The sequence below is a fragment of the Nothoprocta perdicaria genome, unplaced genomic scaffold (assembly GCF_003342845.1).
Source record: "Nothoprocta perdicaria isolate Ctin4 unplaced genomic scaffold, notPer1 scaffold_64, whole genome shotgun sequence".
NCBI classification, from domain to species: Eukaryota; Metazoa; Chordata; class Aves; order Tinamiformes; family Tinamidae; genus Nothoprocta; species Nothoprocta perdicaria.
Window position 1 is genome coordinate 1498713 of NW_020455910.1, and position 15426 is coordinate 1514138.

The window sequence follows — 15426 nt, forward strand, 5'->3', positions numbered from 1 at the left end:
CCGGGCTGGGGCGCCCGGCGGGGAAGCGGCGCGCGGCCGCGATGGCGGCGTGCGTGGGGAGCCGGACCCTGAGCAAGGACGACGTGAACTACCGGCTGCACTTCCGCATGATCAACGAGCAGCAGGTGGAGGACATCACGCTGGAGTTCTTCTACCGGCCGCACACCATCACCCTGCTCAGCTTCACCATCCTCAGCCTCATGGCCTTCGCCTTCACGAGGTGCGCGGGGCCCGGCGGCGCCGCGGGGGGGGCGCGCTCGCCGCGGGGGGGGGGGAGGCGCGGTCGGGTCCGGTCGGGTCCGGTTCGGTCCGGTTCGGTCCGGTCCGGTCGGGTCCGGTCGGGTCCGGTTCGGTCCGGTCCGCGTCTCGTTCCCCGAGCGCGCGTCCGTGAAGCGCCAGAGTAACGGCCGGGCGTGGGACGAGCCGAGGAAGGAGCGGGAGGAAAAGGAGAAGTGAGGGTAAAGCCGCAGGTCGCCCGAGCGGTCCCTGCTCGTGGCCACTGGGCGGGATCGGGGCTGCTGGGTCGCCCAGGTCCCCGGGACCCGCTTCCCTGTGCGGTGCTTCCGTTCCTCCAGGAGCATCGCCAGCTCTTTGTTGGATTTGTCTTGATTTCTTTCTGATTTCGGTGACTTCTAATTTAATTTTGTAGCCCTTCCTCCCCACTTGTCCCTCAGCTCCCCTTCGCTTTCTGTGTGTGAATGCACTGCCCGACTTCTCCTTTCCTCGCCACTTCTCCTCGCGCCCTGGAAGCTGCTCTGGCCCCTTAGGTTATTTTTTTCACCGCTATTTCAACCTCAACAGGAGTTTCCTAAATCCCCGTGGAGGTACCAGAAYGCCACCCCCATCGCCGCATCTGGGACCCTGCCTAGCCCATACGGTCTCCTTGAGGAGCCAAGTGGGAAGCATCCCTGGAAGACACCCYGGTCTGGTCTTCCTATTCCTCTGCTTACCCGGGTCTCCAGAGCCCGGAGTCCCTGTTTCCAGTCCCCATTTCCATTTCCTGGGCACGCAGTGATGTGACAAGTGAATTTTTTTTTCCCCTTTGCTTCCCCTAAGCAGTCAGCTTGCTTCYTAGCAAGTTCTCTGCTGATGAAATGAGGCACTTGCTTCAAGTAAGCTCCACAACAGGGAGCTTTGAGTTCCACAGCAGACCACAACAGGGAGTTTTTCTGTGATTTATTCCTACTGACTTGAAATGCATTTATTTCCAGGAGCTTTAGCACAGGCCTGCTAAAGGAAATTTAGCCAGGATTTGGGAATATGGGAAGCAGAATTTAGGGGAGATGCTGGAGAACTGAGCAAAGTGACACCCATCACAAAGGAAGCAGGAATAAACCTGTGAGGATGTAGGACTGTCTTCTTAAAATCAAATCCCTAGGTTATTAAAGTTGATTAAATGGAATGATCATGTATTTAGGTTTGTTTTGGGGAGATGCTTTGCCCCTCCCTTTTTCATTCAGCTTACCTCATTTTTGTTTATTTTTTTAGTAATGTTCTAGTGTGACATAGTGCTGTGGAGCAGGCAGGAGAGCAAGAGAGGGAGGGAAAAAATGGTAGGTGTTTGTGATGTCCTTTGCTTTTTATTGTCTTTCTCTGCAGAAACCACAGACTTGAAAAATTGGTGAAGTGGGTTTAAATTGAGAGAATTTTCTTCTGCCCTCCCACGCCAGCATCAGAAACTTCACGCTACATGAATGCTTTTATTTCCAAGTCAGCACCAAAGTTCCTAGGGCTCAGGGAGGAGATGACGTAGCACATTTTCCTGATTGTTTATTGACACTGTATCTTTCCCCTAACAGCTATTTTGTTTCATTTTTGTTTGCCTTGGTGCTCCCCAAAATAACTCTTCCAGGAAAATTCTGTAACTGTTATCCTAACTAGTGCACAGTAGTGAGGCTGTCACTCCCACCTCATTCTTAGCTGCTTCTGGTAAAAAGGTAAGATAGATATCTAGCTCTTTTGAAAAAGGCTATTCTGAAAATGAAAATATCTGCCAGTTACTTGGCTCATGGGGATGAGATTTTGAATATGAATGTCCTCTGTGAATAGAGGAAGAGGTTTGTAAAGGTTTTGCAGGACACACGGCATTAGTTTTGGAGGGTGGGAGCATGCCCAGCACGGCTGTCCTGAAGCCAAGCAGTGCTCAGAGACCTGATGTACAAAGATGAAGCCCTTCCAGCACAGCTGACGTTAGATTTAAGTGGTAAAATCATAGTCTCTTCCACTTCTGACTTGGCTGCACTGAATTAGACAGTAATGTGACTYCAATAACATGGTCACTTTTAAGATAATAGTAAAAAAAATCCCCACTTGATGGCACTTGTGATACCATGGGTGCTGGGCTCTGGGGTTTACAGCTGGCATGAGTGTCAGACTGTGCAGAACTGCTGCTGGAAAATGGCTGGTAGGTCCAGGCTGGAATAAAATGCTGTGTGAATCTCCAAGACTCTGCAGGAGAGAAACCTTTCACATTCAATTTACGTTTTCCTTGCATGCAATAGAATTGATACAGTGCTTAGTTGCTTCATAAAGGAGAAGGTCTTCTAAGGAGCTGCTATGCCTCAGTTCTGAGGGAAAGGGAAATAATTTGGCAAAGTGAGAGATATTTTTATGACTACAGCAATTACATACTGTGGGGCATATATATGTGGTCGCAGATTCTTTTCTGAACCACCCAGAAATGTGACAGGTGCTTTCCTGGGAAGAGCTTTATCCCTTCCTAGCCTAACTAGTGACATTTCCTAAAAACTGACTGCTAGTCAGAAGTTCTCTCTGTCTCCTTCTCTCCCACAGCTGTATATGTATATACATATATATGTATACACACAGTACCTGTCCGCAAAGGAAGATCTGTGTCAAGCATCCTGGGTTCTTAGGTCTCTCTTCAGGCTGTGATATAACAGTAGCACAACTAATACTGATAGTTTATTCTGAGCTTTGCCTTAATAATCTCAAAGCACTGCAGCATTTCCGCCCTCCCAGCACCCAGGCTTGCAGAGTTTCTGTCTAGGTCTTTCTCTCTTAGATAAAGGTGCTTTTGATGACGTTTCTGTAAACAATAAAATGGGAACATTTTTCACCTCGTTGTAATCACTGTTGAATTGTCACCGCCAAAGTGATACCTGTGGCTTGAATGTATAGATTATATTATGTTTAACTCCTCTGGTAAGAAAGGATATCCAGAAGTGCAGAAAAAAACTTCAGTGCAGTTAGTACCTGATTTGGTACAGAAGCGGTGTGCTTATTTCCTGTGCTTATTTCTATATAGCCTGTATTTAATTAATGTGCTATCTCAACAGACTTTTGACTTCATCCTCAAAATGATACCTTAACACTGTGGCATTGTCTGTCTCTTCAGGGATGATTCTGTCCCAGAGGATAATATTTGGAGGGGTATTCTCTCTGTGATTTTCTTCTTTTTAATCATCAGTGTTCTAGCTTTTCCCAATGGTGAGTAAGGTTCTTACTTGTAAATTTCTCTTTATTGTCACTATAGTTTTTTTTTTTTTTTTAAGAATTACTTTTAAGTGCATTTTTTTCTTTACTCTTTTGCATTCCTTTATTGTTATGGAACAGTCTAAAAATGAGTTGCAATGAAACCGAGTGGAGATATCTGTAAAAAGCAAGTTATTTATAGCTTGTCTGTATCTAACAAGAAAGTCGGGTCTTGAAAATCAGTGTTCCTATTGCAGGCTCACAGTTGAGGCTTAAATTTTGAAGGAATGATGCTGCCTAGTCCTTTCATAATGCTCTAAAGGAGTCTTCTTCAGTGTATTTTAAACAGGGCTGTTATCCTAGATACACTCTGAGGTGTAACTCCTTACGTAAATCACTGTACCAGAAGCCAGGGACGTGGTTGGGTTCAGAGCCTAAATCTAAATCACATCATTGCAGTAAAACTGCAGTTGCTCAGTGTAAGTTTATGTGGGGACATGGGAGGCAGGAAATGTAAAAATGTAAGCTTTTGTGATGCTTAATGCTGTAGAGGAAATGCTAGCTTCCCTGTTTTATTTCTTTCATTTTTAGTTATGGTAGTCAGCAATTAATATAATTTCTGAGTTTAACCTGTATTGAGATTGACGTTGTTCAGGATCAGATGGACATTAACCGTTAAACTTCATAAATTGGTAGTTCTCACAAAGTGCTCCCTGAAAAGCTGAATGTCAGAGACAGCAGAAGGAAGTTTATGCTTACAGGGATGAAAGAGCAATCCACAATGTGCTCTGAAAACATCAGCCACTTCTTGGTGCTAATGTATGATTCACGTTTAGAGGTTTCGTCTGCTTTCACCAGACTGCTATCTCCTGTTATTTGCATTCACTAAGAAGTGGGKTTTTTTTTACCTAATAAAGTCATTTTCTGGCTCTAAAATAAACAATGCTGATACTGGTAAGGAGTGTAGGTATCTTGCCTCTCGCTAGACACATGACATTCAATTTGGAAGCCGTATGAGTTTTAGATTTGCTAACTGGTCCTGGCCATCTGAGGGTTAAGCACCATGTTTGTTTGCTAATGCTCAGAAATTTGAATGTAAGGACTTAATTTGGAGCAAGCCAGGCTAGACTGAACTGTGGTCTGTGGAAACCAGAGGAGAGATCTTCTGGTGACACTTGGGATATGGTGTCCATCTGCAGCGTAAACACCACAGTGCTGTTCTGTAGACATCCCCCTAGAAATAATGGAACGTTTTGTCTATTTTGTCTACACCCTGGCAGTTGCTGACCCCCTCTTTCTCCTCCCAAATCTCTTTGCCACTTCTTTTTTTTTTTTTTTTTAAATATATACAAAAAGTGCCTAAAGCTTTGGGGTGTGTTGCAAAGTTTCATAAGGAACGGATCTGAAAGCTCCTCTTAGGCTGAAAGCTCCTCTTTTGAGATAAATCTAAAAGCTGATTCTGTCATTCTTGCTGACTGTTCTCTAATAGGTTTTTGTTTACTGTCCACAGGACCTTTTACTCGCCCGCACCCTGCATTATGGAGAATGGTTTTTGGTGAGTTTTCTGTTGTGTTTCTGGTTTGCTCAGTGCTTCTGCAGGATTGGTCACAGAGCCTAGGCTAGACTCTAAGTATATTGTCGGGGAAACAGGCATGGCGGATTTAAAAGCTGCTCTGTTCCTTTTTAAAAGGACTGTGAATACTTCTCTCTTCTACCACTTGATAAAGCTAAAAATAACTAGCCTCTTAAAGTAGCTGATTACTCATCTGTTGACATTGAGAGGATAGTTGTGATTAGATAGTACTCTTAAAGAATCCTGCTTCATGTGAAGTTTGGGAAAAGGTCCTGTTGCTACTTTGAGATTAYGGCAGCTGTAAGTTAAAAGGACCTGCTCAGTGCCGAGCAGTTCAGAGCTTTAAATCCCTGTGCTTTGGCAAAGAGACTGCACACAAAGGGAAGAGCAAGATTTTCCCCTGGGTGGTTGTGCTGCTTATGGCCTGGCTTTCTTGGGCATGGTGAAATCACAGAGCTGCTCAACAGACGAAAGGCTGGAGTAGCCACGTCTGCCTTGGCAGCTCCTGCCTCCAGCAGGAGCCTCGGATCTCTTCCCTGAAGTGATTTTAAGCTGCTCTGCAGAGGACAGTGTGTTTGTGTCTGTGTACCTGAGCAGAGCTATATGGCCACTCACAAATACAGTCTTGGTTATATCTTCTATTTCTATTTAAATTTCTATTTCTATTTAAAATTTCTATTATTAGACTTGCAGTCTAATAATAGGGAGGAGAGTTGAGCTGTGAACATGCCAGTGATATAAAAATGCACTCCCAGAAGGTAAATGAKGCTGCTGTAGTTCTGCTCCTGGGACACTTTTTTTACACTTCTAATCAGAAGAAAATCTGTATTCAAATTTGGGGTAGAGAGAGGGCATAGTCCCAAATACAACAGTGTTACAAAACTTAAATGGTCTGAAAAAATATCATAAATCATTTAATCTTTAAAACATCAAACAGCATTGTCTGTTTCGCAAAAGTACCTTGGGTATGATGGTCTGTTAGGTTATATGTGTAATTACTCTTCATTGCTCATAGAGCTCGGAATTGCCAGGTGGGATTGCTAAACTGATCATTGCATTGAAACCTGCCATACAGGSCTAGAGACCTGCATTAGTGAAGACTAACAGTATTTAATCAAGGSGACAGAGCCAGTGCAACTGTGGGGTCCTAATGTGCCTCTTACTGAGGAGCTTCCTGAGCCCTGTGCTGTGCTACTCCCATCTAACCTCTTCAGATGGGTTTCTGTTTGACTGGGTTCATGCCGTCAAGTATGTGTAACATCACAGGAAATAGGAGATATGCAAAGGGCTGAATGCTTCACTGCTGTGCTTCGAGATTGCCCCTCTGACTGGTCTCTAAGGGCTTTTTTTTTTTTTTTTTTTTTTAACATAGCTATTGTATGTAGGAAACCCGTTTGTGAAAACTTGGCAGAAGATACTGAGCTCCAGTTTGAAGGCAGCTTTGAGGGGCTCCACAGAGCTTTGTCGGTGAACATGTTTCTAAAACTGGGTCTTTTTGCAGGTCTCAGTGTGCTCTATTTTCTCTTCCTGGTGTTTGTGCTCTTCCTTAACTTTGAGCAAGTAAAAGCAGTAATGTACTGGCTGGACCCTAATCTCCGATATGCCACAAGGGAAGCAGATATTATGGTATGTATCCTTGGCACTGCACTGTGCATTTTGGCTACTTTGCATGTAATTTACGTGGGTGGGAATGGGTAAATCTGAATTTGCTTGCATGAGCAGGGCAAGCTGGTATCTGTCCTCACGAGAGTCAACAAGCCCTTTGTATCAACTGCTATTTCTTTCCSTTGAACTCAATGAGTGAGAGAAATGTTTGAGCTGGAGTTTTGAATTCCTTAATAGATATGAACCTGGATGTTGCAAATATATTTATCCTGGTAGTATCTAGATGATATGATAGGCGTCCCTCAGATCATTTTTTTTGACCTGCTGCAGCGCTGCCTTACGCGACCTTTGGTTTTCCCCTGTTCCTGTGGCCTTGGCATGTGCCTGGCACGCTGCCGAGGGGGTAGGAGGCCAGAGAGGGCAACCGCAGGCTCTGCTGCGCTGCAGCCGCCCGCCCGAGCAGCCAGCGCTGGAGCCGCCGGGCAGGCGGATTCCTGGGCTGTGATCTCCAGGGCCATGGGAAGCTGGCTTGCCTTCCCACCTCCCCGACAGCCTGCAAAGAGGTTTCTGTGCAGAAAACTCCCTTCAGGAAAAGGGGCTGTAGCTCAGGGGCCGAGCTGGTGGAGGGAGCTGTGGGAAGAGCACGTGAGGGGGGTCTGGATGCAGGCAGAACGGGGTGAGCCCTCGAGCCCCAGGCCGGGGATGGATGTTGCAGGAGCAGGCAGGGGTAGCGAGGCCTCCTTCACCAGAGTGCTGCCCTCCTCCTGAGCAGGTGCCGGCCGTGCTCGGGCCTGGGATCCGCTCCCGGCAGCCGCTGCCAGTTGCCTGCTATGGGGTCGGTGCCATTCACAGGCTCTTGCCTCAGGGGTGAGGAAATAGACTGGTCACCTCCTGCAAGAGGCTGTTTACAGCGTGTGGCAACTACCACACGGCACCTAATTATCAGTGGCTGCCAACTGTAGCCCCGTGGCACGTGAAGGAGAACGCAGATCTTTACGGTGCAGTTGGTCTGTGTCAGCGGATTGGCAGGGAGGGCCACTTGCCTGGAAAAACCTGGAAAAAGTATGAGCACCTGCCAGCACCAGCACTCCCTGCCCTGCAGGAGGTGTGTGGTGGGATGAGGGGAGCAGCCACTGCCGGGGCACACAGGGAGGTGGGGACAGGCTGGGAAGGTCAGGCCCTTCCTTCCACACAGGCCTCCAAGGACCTCAGGGGGTTAGTGCCCTAGGAGGAGCTGCCACGAGGAGGAGGAACCGGAGTCTRTAAGTTACTCACCTGGCTCTCCTGTCATTACAGTTAGGAATAGATTCAAGCTGGGGGGACTAGTGTTACTGCTGACACAGAACTGCACTGAAGTGTGTTCCCTGGCTGCAGCAGTCAGCAAAAACTTGACGTGTAACTTGACGTGTATCCTCACCGTCCTGCTAATGCTGCCAGTTTGAGTCGGAGTAGGCTCTTTGTGGGAGAAGGTGCCCAGCAGTGAAGGCTGTGGCTTGGTGTCTTGCATGGGGCTAGCACAGTGTTTGAGTGTAAAAGGAAGCTGAACACACTTCTGTGTGTGACTGGCAGAATTGCAGCTGGAAAGAAGTTATGGGAGAAAAATGCAGGTAGAAATAATAAAAGCAAGAGCTTCACAAAAGGAATTTGCTTTTAGAGCCACTTTACTGTGTCCCCTCGGTATATATTCACAGATAAAATGCTGCTGCTAGGAGCYTGCAGCTGACATTGTACAGTCAGTGCTTCCCATCCTTTTCTTTAGGGTATGAAGCACAGTGCACATAAGACTTTATGTGCACATAGGCCAYGGTGCCAAAGTGACTCCAGCTCAAAGCTTGCTGTGATTTCAACCAGAATCTTTCCTCTGTATATATGTATGAAGTAAAAGAAGCAGAAAGGTGAAAGACAGCTCTAGTGTATGTGGACTTGTCCCCTGTTGTGCAAGTGTTTCCCATCCCAAAGTGGCACGGGAGGTACAACAGATAGGTCTGGCAGCTTCAGACCTGTGGATATGTGCAGTARAGCTGCAGCCTAGATGTCCTTAAGACAAGTGAGTCACCTTCCAGTGAATGATTATCAGGGGTGCCACATGCAAGAGGCAGCACCAAGGGACACCTACAGCTTCCTAGTGGGACCCACTGTCTCCATAGAGAGTGTGGGAGAGGGGAGATTTGTCTGGGTGACTTCCTGCCTTCTTGGTGGGATCCTGGTAGGGAGCAGGATCTCTGCCTCCCTTTTTCACCTTGATCATGGTTCGTTTGTGCAGGAATAAGTTTTGGCCAGGAGAATCATAGAATGCCCAAGGTTGGAAAGGACCTCAGAGGTCATCGAGTCCAACCCCCCTGCACACGCAGGGTCACCTAGAGCACGTGGCACAGGGCTGCATCCAAGCGGGTTTTAAAGATCTCCAAAGAAGGAGACTCCACAACCTCTCTGGGCAGCCTGTTCCAGTGCTTTGTCACCCTCACAGTGAAGAAATGCTTCCTTAAGTTCCTGTGGAACTTCCGATGCTTCAGTTTGAAGCCATTTCCTCTAGTCCTATCGCTGGCCACCACTGAAAAGAGGCCGCCCCCCTCCTCCTCACTGCCTCCCTTGAGGTATTTATACACGCTGATCAGGTCCCCCCTCAGCCTCCTCTTCTCCAGGCTGAACAGACCCAGCTCTCTCAGCCTTTGCTCACAGGGCAGATGTTCCAGGCCCCTGATCATCCTGGTAGCCCTGCGCTGGACTCTCTCCAGCAGCTCCACATCCCTCTTGTACTGGGGAGCCCAGAACTGGACGCAGTACTCCAGATGTGGCCTCACCAGGGCTGAGTAGAGGAGGATGATCACTTCCCTCGACCTGCTGGAGACGCTTTTCTTAATGCAGCCCAGGATCCCTTTGGCCTTCTTGGCCACCAGGGCACACTGCTGCCTCATGGTCAACTTGTCGTCCACCATGACACCCAGGTCCCTCTCTGCGGGACTGCTCTCCAGCAGGTCCACGCCTAATCTGTACTGGTGTCCAGGGTTATTCCTCCCCAAGTGCAGGACCCTGCACTTGCCCCTGTTGAACCTCATGAGGTTTCTCGCCGCCCAGTCCTCCAGTCTGTCCAGGTCCCTCTGGATGGCAGCACAGCCCTCAGGGCTATCAGCTACTCCTCCCAGTTTGGTATCRTCAGCAAACTTGCTGAGGGAGCACTCCAGCCCTTCATCCAGGTCGTTAATGAATAAGTTGAACAGGACCGGACCGAGRACYGACCCCTGGGGGACACCACTAAGTACAGSCCTCCAGCTGGACTCCRCACCATTGACAACCACTCTCTGCACCCTGCCAYYGAGCCAATTCCTAATCCACCTCCCCGTCCACACATCTATCCCACACCTTCGGAGCTTGCCCAGGAGGATGCCGTGAGGGACAGTGTCAAAAGCCAGAATCCTTTCTAAATTGAACAGCACTGAGCAATGCTATGTTGTCACCTGCAGGTGGCAATGTGTGTTTTAGGAGGATGTCGAGCAGTTTTTTCATCAATTTGCTGTTGGGAATAATCTTGTTTAATGTGCGCCCAGTGACAAGACGAAACTCCACTTGATGCAGCCTCCAGATGGAATACAGATTTTTTTTTTTTTTTTAATTGGACAGTGCTTTCTAGCACTTGCTCTGTGATATGAAGAGAGAACATATTTCCTTTGATATCAATGACTAGAATATTAATTATCATTCTTAAGGACTCTGCCATTCCGGAACAGTTGCAGGATCATTTTGATTTTTACTTCAGCCTTGTGTCCAGACTTTCTAAATACAAATGTGGTCTGGGAAGTTGCTTTGAGAAAATTAAGACAAAAGGATGCTCAAATGATCACTGAGTGAAACAACACATACATGGCTCCGTTCTAGGCAGACTGATGGGGATTAGCCAGTGATGAGTGTATCTGACCACCAGACAGCAGGAAAATGAGGAAAGGTAGATATTTCAAATCTTACTCTCCATACATACACATACATGCACACAAGAGGCAAAGAACTATTTTCTAGAGTGTTATTATTTGCTTTTTTTAAAAATTGTTTTATTACTCCTCGTGCTCTTTAATCACATAAAATGTACTCCTCTRCATTCCAAGGTCTGTGTTATCTCCTTTGAAATTAGAGCTGTATTATGATGACACTTGATARTGCAGGTGTTCTTGTCAGAAGGAAAAGGAAGGGCAATAATACATATTTTAATGTCTTTCTAATTTCAAGCTTGTTGCACTACATAGAAAGAAGTTTCATTCTAATGCTTCTGAGGTTAGCTGTTCATTGAGGATTTCTTTTTTTCTTTGTCATTGACAGGAATATGCTGTGAACTGCCATGTTATCACCTGGGAGAGAATCCTCAGCCACTTCGATATTTTTGCTTTTGGGCATTTCTGGGGCTGGGCCATGAAGGCCTTGCTGATTCGCAGCTATGGGTTGTGCTGGACTATTAGYATCACCTGGGAGCTCACTGAGGTAGGCTGCCTGCTTTCTCCAGTGTATGACACTTTACTCCATCTCAGAGAAAGCCTGAACATTTCTAGAAGGTTGCCTGTGTAGTTCTCAAAACAGATTTATATTTTGAACTTATAAACCATATGCACAGTGAATGGTGCAGTTGCATTAGTGAAGAGCAGTAAGGTCAGGGTTTATGTAAATTGTGCAGATAATGGCTTACTGTACTTGAAGTAGGGTGAAAATCTAATTCAGTTCATTGGTGCCATCCATACTTGTCTTTTCCCTGTTGTTGTTACCCTGCTCAACGCTTGTTCTGTTTCAGGTTCTGACTAGTATTCCCTAATATATCCCAGTTCTTTCCCTTTACCACCGTGCAGTCCCTATGATCTCTGCCTGCCCTCAATACAACACTATTTCAGTACTTTGTGAAGTGGTACCTATGTGTGTGTACCATGCAGTGAAATGGAACAGGGGGAACCCTGTGGAAAACATGAGGAGAAATCTGTGTGGTAGGACAAAACACCACGCAGAGTGGTGTTRTGGGTCTCGAGACCTGAGTGCACAGCCACATTATTTTCTGTTAAAACACAAGAGCCCCAGATCTGAGCTAGCACACACGCAGTGTACATCCATCCCCTGCACCATGGTGTGGAGGACAACTTSTATTTGCTTATTTTTGTCAGTTGATTCTTGGCCMTTTAAAATCTTACTCCAGCTAAATGACTACAGATATTTAGTTTGGTTTAGTCAGTTGGCTTCACTCAGGCTGCTGGTCTTTATTGCTAAATCTATTGTTTGTGCTATTATACAACTTCCCCATTCAGAAAAAAAAAAAATCTAATACTAATCCTTTTTTGGGGCACAGCATATTCTAATATGTCAATTTTCTCCTACTAAGTGTGGAATAGTCACCTGAATTTAATCTTTAAAGTCTCATTTGCTGGAAAACTTTCTGACTTGAGGATGCTTGGTCCATCTGTCAAGGCATTTATAATTCAGAAATGATAAAGATATAGTTGTCTAAAATTGAACTGCTGGGTTTGAAAATACTGTTTCCACTAACTCCTTTTCAAAACATGTTTTTAACCTGTGTGATTCAAGGCTAGTCTTTTTCTTTTTTTCAGGCCATTACGAAATTATTCATTTAAAAATAGGTATTCCAAAAGTACCTATCCATAAAGCACAAGAGCTCTGCTAGTCATTGTACTTCTTTTTTCCTTCTGGAAAGCAAGTTTAAATCTGGGCATRTTTCACACGCACTCTTGTTGTTCAGTAGATCACTGCATGACCATCGTCTTCCATTTGACACCACATGGGTTGTCTAGTATTCCCTGTCGCTGAAAGGCAGATTACCAGAACACAATGTGTTGGGTAAGGTTCAACATATAGAAGGCTTATCACTGCTCAAATGTATTTTTTTTTAATGAATTAGTTGATTCAAGAGAGTCATTAGAAACCTGGAGAACTTATCAGGGCAATTACACAGGGATTTAGCCGGGCGTCTCCTGTTAACACTAATGGGTTTCAGCTGGCTCCTTGGTCGGAAATGGGACACTTGACTCGCGTTCCACAATATCAGATTAAAGTTGGGATCATGGAGACCCTGCTCTCTTGTTCTGAGAGCAGCCAGTGCCTTGGAGATGGTCTGGAAAACCCTTGTGCTCTGCTTTTTGCTCCGTTATTAGCTGTGCCCTGTGATATCGTTGTGAACTGCTGCAGACTGAGACTCATGGCCTGGTGTCCCTTTCACATTACATGTACTTAAAACCTTGAAAATCAGCTGGTTTGTTATACTTGTGCCTTTGCAAGGGTAGTGTCATTGCCACTATCAATCCCTGTAGTTTATTATAAATTGACCRTGATTTACTCCTAGTTGATACATTCTCTTTTTTCCTTTTCCTGCATTTGAAATTTTTGGCTCTTATAGCCATACATTTGCCAACAAAGGACTCTGTTGTAAAGCCCTGCTATTAACCTTTCACAGACACAAATCTATTTTTACATATATGTATGTCATCTAATGCTTGTGTGTATATGTATGTATACATATATGCATGTGTGTATATGTGCACATATATTCATACACACRTTAAATGACGTATGTTTATGGGAGATAAGAATATTATCTAGATTGCTGTGTGTTTTGTTATGCAGGTTCATGTGTGTTTTGATGGGGKCCTTCAAAATATACAGACCTCTCTATTTCCAGTACATCAGCTAAGTTTTTATATTCTGGTTTGGGGATTTTTTTTTCCCTTGTGGAATAGAAATGGATTCAGCTCCCTGTTTTCTCTGGGGTCCTAACTCTGGTCCCCTGAGCAGTCCTCCTCCTCCGCTCTGTCAAAAACAAGAACTCACCACTTTTCAAATACTTCTAATTGATTTGCTGATGCTTCATGGTGGTCTCGGCAAAGGTGAGCGTTAAGCTCAGAAAGCAACAGATTGCTTCAAAAACAAATGATTTGTGTACTCTCCAGAGGAAATCTTTAAGGGGCTGAATATGTGAAGCTGCATCCAGATGGTGGCAGATGTTGGTTTACTTCTGGCCTGATTTTCAGCATCTTTATGACAGTTAGTGCTGACGAGAGACCAAATAGGAAAGGAGAGCAGAGTGTCCTCTTAAGGCACTGAGGATCAAGGGTAGTAGCAGGGCTGGTGTTGTCTGAAATGCTGATGACTTTTAGTTACAAAATTCCCTTAAAATGGTGAATGAAAGAAAGTGTTGAAACATACATTAAACTATAACAAGTTTTAAGTCTTAAATTTAAGTGTGCTTTAGYATTGACAGTTGTTAAATTTACACACGTCCTGTTGCTGGCTTAGGAAACAAGCTTCATAAGACTAAATTGAAAGAGAGGAGAAAAAAAAGAGAGAAGCCCMAACCCCCCTCACTCCTCCCCAAACTGCAGCCTTTTGCTTGATGCGTTTGTGTGAACCTCGCATGTGTCCTCTGAGGTGCCAAAAGCTGCTCCAGAGCCTCGTGTGCTGCACAGCCCCAAAGGGAACAGGGAGCAGACAGAACCCCCTCGAGCCCTGCATGGTCCTGTCTGCAGTGTCTGAAGCCACTGGAGGGATTTCCAGCACACATCAGTGGTTGCTGCACAAGTCCATGAACTAATGATGTTTACTGAGAAGCTCATTTTTATATGTGTTCTTAAAAAGTAACTTTCTATGAATTTTACAGGAATGCTGTTCCTCACCCAGAATCTTTTTGCTGTATTCTGTAGCTCTTCTTCATGCATCTCCTGCCTAATTTTGCGGAATGCTGGTGGGATCAAGTCATTTTGGACATCCTGCTTTGCAACGGGGGTGGCATCTGGTTGGGCATGGTAGTTTGTCGTTTCTTGGAGATGAGGACCTATCACTGGGCGAGCTTCAAGTAGGTCTAAATTAAAGCTTGATACAGCATAATGCTTAATGTTGTAATTAAATTCCATGTCTTGGGAAACAGAGCTTGCTTTGCGTATGTAAAATGTATATGTTGTAGAAATAATATGTAATTTGCATTTGTTGATGGTGATATATACTTAGTGTAAATGTTAAATCCCATCTCAGTGATATTACTGGATAGCACATATTCCTAAATATGCTTCTTGTGTGTATATGTGTGTGTGTATATATACACACGTGTGTATAAAATTTTGCATTGTAATCTAAGTAACAAGCATTGATGCCAAATGAAAGCACACAGTAGTAGAGCTATTTGCATTTTAGTGAATTCCTTTCTACAGGTGAAACTTCTAAGCAGGCGGTGAAGCAGCCTGATATTAATGGTTGTCTCGTTATACGACACTTTGAACTCTCACCTTGGGTGTCAGCTTGAAGTGACATTAGTGTGGCAATCTGCCAGCACTCGCTGTCAGTGCAAAACGGGTGAAAAAGAAAAAAAAATCAGCTTGATTCCTAAGTTGTGAGGACTCCTGAGTCCTTACCCCATTGCCAGCTCTCTCAAATAAAGGGAGCAATTTCAAAATAAAGCACCATTTGTCACGGAAAAGGACAGCAGAAAAGGGCAACAGATTGTGGCCTAGTCACTTATAGCCCTAGCCCATTATGTTGTTGTTTCCTTCCTTGATTYTTGCCCGTCTGCCCTTTCACGAGATGCTAAGCACCAGCAATGGCAAAGATGAAGCAGGAGCAGTGGCAAGGGGTTGCAAACGATAYTGCCTTGTGTTAATAATGAAGATGCAAAAAGCTCTAGCCTTGCTTGCCAAATTTGCAGCCTGTAGGGGCTTCTGTGCGGTTTCATCTGCTTGCTCACAAGTTTACTTAAGGCTTTGCAAACCATCCAGCCTTTAGGCTTGACTCATTTTGCCCTTATCTCCATTTAGGCTGAGCATTAAAAAGTTGATGGTTTTAGTTTT

At 45.2% G+C, this 15426-nt stretch overlaps 1 protein-coding gene across 2 annotated transcripts in view; it reads left to right on the forward strand.

Moving 5' to 3' along the window:
- Window positions 1-41: 41 nt before the first annotated feature.
- The window catches only part of PTDSS1 (phosphatidylserine synthase 1), a 29302-nt gene continuing 13917 nt past the window's right edge, over window positions 42-15426 (forward strand). For both annotated transcript variants that reach the window (XM_026049996.1, XM_026049997.1), the window contains exons 1-6: window positions 42-220; window positions 3359-3450; window positions 4946-4990; window positions 6510-6634; window positions 10922-11080; window positions 14290-14441. In XM_026049996.1, coding sequence (XP_025905781.1) covers window positions 42-220; window positions 3359-3450; window positions 4946-4990; window positions 6510-6634; window positions 10922-11080; window positions 14290-14441 — 752 coding nt within the window. The remainder of the gene's footprint in view (window positions 221-3358; window positions 3451-4945; window positions 4991-6509; window positions 6635-10921; window positions 11081-14289; window positions 14442-15426) is intronic.